A 6,220-nucleotide genomic window follows, 5' to 3' on the forward strand; every position below is an offset into this window, starting at 1 on the left:
ACAGGCAGTTAACCCACTGTTCCTAGGCCGTCATTGAAAATAAGAATTTGTTCTTAACTGACTTGCCTAGTAAAATAAATAAAAAACTTTGGATTCAAAGTAAGCATTTCACTCTTAGTCAGTGCACAAACACTCAAAAAAATACAAACACAGTTTTATCTCAATCTCTTCATTCAAAGACTCAATAATGGACACTTACTGACAGTTGTGGCTGCGTTGCGTGATGTAGCAGAGTTGGACTAGTAACCAAAAGGTTGCAAAATCGAGTCCTCGAGCTGACAAGGTAAAAATCGGTCGTTCTTCCCCTGAACAAGATTCAGGAACACCGTTCCTAGGCCGTCATTGAAAAGAAGAATTTGTTCTTAACTGACTTGCCTTGTTAAATAAAGGTTAAATATATTGCTGTCTGTGTCCAATAATGTTTATTATGTTTTGTGCTGATACCATGTTGTCATGTTGTGTTGTTACCAAGCTGTTGTCATGTGTTGCTGCCTTGCTATGTTGTTGTCTTAGGTCTCTCTTTATGTTGTGTTGTCTCTCTTGTCGTGATGTGTGTTTTGTCCTATATATATTTTTTGATCCCAGCCCTCAGCCCCGCAGGAGGCCTTTTGCCTTTTGGTAGGCCGTCATTGTAAATAAGAATTTGTTCTTAACTGACTTGCCTAGTTAAATAAAGGTTAAATAAATAAAATAAAATAAAAAGAGTCTACACCTGTTGTCTACGAAGCATGTGACAAATAACATGTGATTTGATTTGATACCTTTACATTCTAAGCCTCATATTCAATTTTAAAATTGGGTTGTTTTAAACCTAGAATGTTTAGATTTTAGAATGTCGGTGATTCAATTGAGTTACTTGTAGTCTTCAAGAGCTCGACCATGGGCTAATAATAACCATGTTCAAACGCATTACGTCCTCATTGGTGCAACGTCTTTTGCATCGTCATGTTGTGTAAGTTTTCTGTCCACATATTGTGGGTTCAACTTCTAACAGGCAGCTAAATGCAGAAACAATGCAGATATTATTGGTACTTATATTGTGTCTGCCATGATGAAATTCGTTATCAATCCTTAAGAATGTTTGGAAAAAATCCCACAATATTTTGAAATCCATATATTAGTTTTTTCCTCTTACGAATTTAATAATTTCATGAAGATGGATGTTGGCTTAATTTGGAGAATAACAATCCTTATTTTACCTAAGTATTTCAATTGTATTTGTGTTGTATCAATGTTTTAACGAATCTATTGCATATATGCGATCGACTAATGTGACAAGTTATTAGACCTATTAAGTTCAAGGCTTAGATCGAGAAGTCTATCAAAGGGTATGAAAATGTTAGAAATTGAAATTGTGTTTATTTCGATTTAGCACTTGATATTAGCCTACATTGTTTCATAATCCTAAAGTAACCTATATTCCACATGTAGCCTAGTGGTTATATCGTTGGGCCAGTAACGAAAGGTTGCTTGATCGAATCCCTGAGCTGACAAGGTAAAACATCTGTCCTTCTACCTCTGAGCAAGGCAGTTAACCTACTGTTCCCCGGGCGTCGTAGATGTCGATTATGGCAGCCCCCGCACCTCTCTGATTTAGAGGGGTTAGGTTAAATGTGGAAGACACAGTTGAATGTACCCCTTTCCTGTTTTATAATGAGTTATCAACTTTGTGTGTGTGTGTGTGTTAACAATGTCATTAGGATAATGATGACTCCCAACTAGTTTTTAAGCTTTATTTAGTTATTAGTTGGCTATACAATTAAACTCGATGCACATTCCTGTGTAATAATTCCAATATTGTTATCTAGGCTACTACATCTTGCTGTATCCATCAATGTTGTCAGTGTAATGTCTATAGGCCCATTTGCCTTGCAGGTATACAGTATCAAAAAGCTCCCTGTGCTTTGAAATGACCACACTCTCCAATAGAGAATAAAGAAAGTATTTAGCAACACATAGACGCATGTAGAAATGTCGTCTGGTTATCCAGTGCCTTTTTCATCTTTTAGTAAGTCCATAAATTTAATGAATGCCATGAGGAATTGTAGCTACACCATTGTGTCAATGCATCCCCCCACAAAGCGCATTGCTAGAGATTCCTGTCTGGAAGCAGTACATGTAGGGGTTGTATCCATATTGGTAGGCCGTATATAGTGGCAGAGCAGGCGGACGATGCAGCTCGTCCCCTCCGTACTGTCTCTGATCGTCTCGAACCAGGATCTTCACCGCCACTTTCTTAGCCAGTGTGGCTGGTGTAGAGGAGCTACAAGCAGCAATTTCGGCCGCCATCTGCCGCCGTTTGGTCTTATATCTCCGGTTCTGGAACCAGATTTTCACCTGGGTTTCCGTGAGCTTCAAGGCGCCCGCCAAGTTCGCCCGTTCGGGACCGGACAGGTAGCGCTGCAAATTAAACCGACGCTCTAGCTCGTAGACCTGCGCGTGGGTGAAGGCCGCACGGGAGCGCTTCTTGTTACCAGATATGGATTGGCCCACGGTGCTGTAACTACTCTCCCTCACATTCACCTCTTCCTTCCTCTGTTTGTCCTGATAGATACTGGGTTGTTTGTTGTTTATGTCTGTATTGGAAGAAAGAGAAAAGTAAAAGATCTTGTGGTTATTTGGCAAACAGGCGACCTCTTTATTTTTTAAATAGCAACAACGTAGGCTAGTCAGTCTTTATCTCTCCAGGACACCGCGTGTTTACACAAAATGTCCTTCAAGTGAAGATGACTGCAAGTACTTACATTTATGTTTATTACTCAATAAATTAGGCTACAAGTTCAAAGCCAGTAAGTAGGGTTATAATTGTACTCTTAGGCCTATATATATATTGGCCATATACCACAAACCCCCGAGGTGACTTATTGCTATTATAAACTGCTTACCAACACAATTGGAACAGTACAAAGTCATGTTTTGTCACAACCGTGGAATACGGCTTTCAGCCAATCCGCATTCAGGGCTCGAACCACCCAGTTTATAATTGCATTTAGATTCATGGTCGATATAAATAATATTATAGACAGTCAGAGGGCGAAGTACCTTTTTTGCATGCCATGTGTTCCGCCTCCTCCCCAGTGGACTCTTCACTACCGAACTCGAACGTAGGGTTCCTGGTGTCTCCCAAACCAGGAGAGGAACTAATACTTCCTTGGCGGATGTGTTTAATCTCCATCTCATCCCCTTTGTGCTCGTCACTGCAATCCGAAGTGGATGAACCGGGGCCCCTCAAGCTCCCATCCCTGCTCTCGGTTTGCCGGTCCTGGTTGATGGAGGCCAGCTTTAACGTGCAGAGTTCTGTCAGATTCCGTGAAGTTGGAATGTTATCTCGCGCGTCACGTCCGCGGGTGAGGATGTCCTTGATGGAGAAAGAGGAGCAGTCCAGCGCCATGATAACATTTACGCAAAACCAATGTTTTATCACAACCGAAGTTTTGTTAGCCTACTCTCTCAACCCGCTCTCTAAAGTCGTGCGACCCCCATCCAGAGACCCCTCAAAAGTCTAAAATCTACTGGTATTGATTGGGTTGTCAGTTGCTCTTCTCTCTCGATCTTCGCCGGAGATGATTTAATTGCGTTGAAACAGCCTCTGGTCTAATCAACAGCCGAGGTGTCATTGGATGTCACGTCTGCACTACAACTCTCACTACTGCCATTGAAGCCTGCGCTGATTGGCTGTCTGGCCTAGTTATCCCCGCCCCAGACCGCCTTGCCCTGTACGTCTATCCCTCAAGCGCTTGACTTTATTTGAGGACGGAGAGATACATTTGATAAACTTGCGTCATTTGAAGACAAGGAAGGAAAGCCTGCAGTGATTGTATAAGTGTTATGGACTATGAGGGATGGAGGTAGCACAAATTCAGACCTTTTAAACGTATGTTTCAGTTTGACATCAGTTGTTATAGGAATGAGGAGAAAGTAGTGACCGTCAACAGTTATGAAAAGGTCTGCAGTTGGGGTGATTTTGTTGAGGGCAATCTGTGATGGGCTACTGGCTCGCGGAGCTCTGCAAGATCTAAGAACATTGTACTTGTGTAGCCTACTCTTATCTGGTTTTAATGTGTTATGAAGGATCAATAACAATGGATTTGGAGACCGTCGTGCGCTATAGCCTCACCGCCTCAGGCCTAATAAGCTATCCACACTATAGGAATTGCATAGGCCTATGCATTTCAATATTAGCCTACATTAAATTTAGTAAAGAGGGTGACATGAAAACAGGGAGCTGGCATATAGTATTTTGTTTATAATTTTTGTCCACAAATGTGTACTGCGCCCCTCTGTCCATTTGGTTGTAACTAGTATCAAATAGTTACTTTCATGTGTTTTTTATTTTTCTCATGATTACATTTTTTATAGTCCTAATCACCTTTCCTGTGCTTTTGCCTTGATAAGGATTTGAAGCTAAAATAATGCCTAAAATGGCCTAAAGAGTAGGCTATGCATGTCCCATGGATCAAACGCTGCAAAACTTTCAGCGAAATGAATGATCAATCAAAGTACTATTTAAAGTTTACTTGTGTACATAACGGATCATATCTCAGGTAAATGTAGTTGACCTATATAATGTAGGTCAGTGTTTGTAAAGTGAGTGAAGCCTGATTACCCTCGTGGTTTTCGCAGGTGTGGCATTTCCTGTATTTGTAGAAAGGATGGGCAGAACATTTAGGCCTTAGTAACTTTTGTTATCAGAGGATCTTGCGATATATAACTGCATTAAGAAGACTTTTGTCTGCAGATTGTTTACAGATAGTAGGCCTAACAACAAAATAGCTTAGTTATGGTCAAGTGAAGAAAGGAATTGAGAAACCAATGAGCACCTCAATTAGCTTGCGATTTTAGAGAAATGTGAAGGTGAATTGTAAAGTGACTGCCATTGATTTTGAACTGGGGTGTCAAACTCATTCCAAGAAGGGCTGAGTTTCAAATCAAATCAAAACACATTGTATTTGTCACATGCACAGAATACAACAGGTTCCGTGAAATGCTTACTTACAAGCCCTTACTTAACCAACAATACAGTTTTAAGAAAAATAATTGTTAAGAAAGTATTTACTAAAATAGACTGAAGTAAAAAAATATATAAAAATAACAAATACTTAACCCCTTCTATTCTCCCCCAAGTCATAAGACTCCTGAACAGCTAATCAAATGGCTACCCAGACTATTTAGATTGTCCCATTTTTACGCTGCTACTACTCTCTGTTTATTATCTATGCATAGTCACTTTACCTCTACCTACATGTACATATTACCTGTGTCCTCGCACATTGACTCTGTATCGGTATCCCCTCGCTACTGTTATTTTATTGTTGCTCTTTAAGAAGCATTTCAGACTTAAACTTGGCACTCCGGTACCACTTGCCGTGCGGAAGCAGAGAGAACAATCTATGACTAGGGTGGCTGGAGTCATTGGCAATTTTTAGGGTCTTCCTCTGATACTGCCTGGTATAGAGGTCCTGGATGCCAGTGATGTACTGGGCCGTACGCACTACCCTCTGTAGTACCTTACGGTTGGAGGCCAAGGAGTTTCCATACCAGGCGGTGATGCTCTCGATGGTGCAGCTGTAGAACCTTTTGAGGATCTGAGGACCCATGTCAAATCTTTTCAGTCTCCTGGGGGAGAATAGGTGTTGTCATGCCCTCTTCACGACTGTCTTGGTGTGTTTGGACCATGATAGTTCGTTGTTGATGTGGACACCAAGGAACTTGCAGCTCTCAACCTGCTCCATTACAGCCCCGTCGATGAGAATGGGGGCATGCTTGGTGCTCCTTTTCCTGTAATCCACAATCATCTCCTTTGTCTTGATCACTTCGAGGGAGAGGTTGTTATTCTGGCACCACACTGCCAGGTCTCTGACCCCCTCCCTATTGGCTGTCTCATTGTTGTCGGTGATCAGGCCTACCACTGTTGTGTCATCTGCAAACTCAATGAATGTGTTGGAGTTGTGCTTGGCCATATAGTCATGAGTGAACAGGGAGTACAGGAGGGGATTGAGCACGCACCCAGAGGGGCCCCTGTGTTGAGGATCAGTGTGGCAGATGTGTTGTTCCCTACCCTTATCGCCTGGGGGCAGCCCATCAGGAAGTCCATGATCCAATTGCAGAGGGAGGTGTTTAGTACCAGGGTCCTTAGCTTAGTGATGAGCTTTGAGGGCACTATGGTGTTGAACGCTGAGCTGTAGTCCATGAAAAGCACACAGGTGTTCCTTTTGTCCAG

At 41.9% G+C, this 6,220-nt stretch overlaps 1 protein-coding gene across 1 annotated transcript; it reads right to left on the reverse strand.

The window, feature by feature from the left end:
• Positions 1 to 1,719: 1,719 nt before the first annotated feature.
• LOC112252842 (homeobox protein koza) lies at positions 1,720 to 3,628 on the reverse strand. The gene is made up of 2 exons (XM_024424546.2): positions 3,043 to 3,628; positions 1,720 to 2,576 (listed from the first exon to the last, which is right to left on the reverse strand). Exons 1-2 carry the CDS (start codon positions 3,389 to 3,391, stop codon positions 2,062 to 2,064), a joined length of 864 nt encoding a protein of 287 aa, XP_024280314.1. The 5' UTR covers positions 3,392 to 3,628; the 3' UTR covers positions 1,720 to 2,061.
• Between the last annotated feature and the right edge of the window lie 2,592 nt (positions 3,629 to 6,220).

Source organism: Oncorhynchus tshawytscha, linkage group LG01, assembly GCF_018296145.1.
Source record: "Oncorhynchus tshawytscha isolate Ot180627B linkage group LG01, Otsh_v2.0, whole genome shotgun sequence".
NCBI classification, from domain to species: domain Eukaryota; kingdom Metazoa; phylum Chordata; class Actinopteri; order Salmoniformes; family Salmonidae; genus Oncorhynchus; species Oncorhynchus tshawytscha.

What these genes read in the sequence shown, in the direction of transcription:
- LOC112252842 (XM_024424546.2), bottom strand. Translation starts at nt 3,391, where the DNA reads ATGGCGCTGGACTGCTCCTCTTTCTCCATCAAGGACATCCTCACCCGC. An exon ending in ACACATGGCATGCAAAAAAG is followed by an intron (nt 2,577 to 3,042) that starts GTACTTCGCCCT and finishes CTTCCAATACAG; the next exon opens with ACATAAACAACAAACAACCC.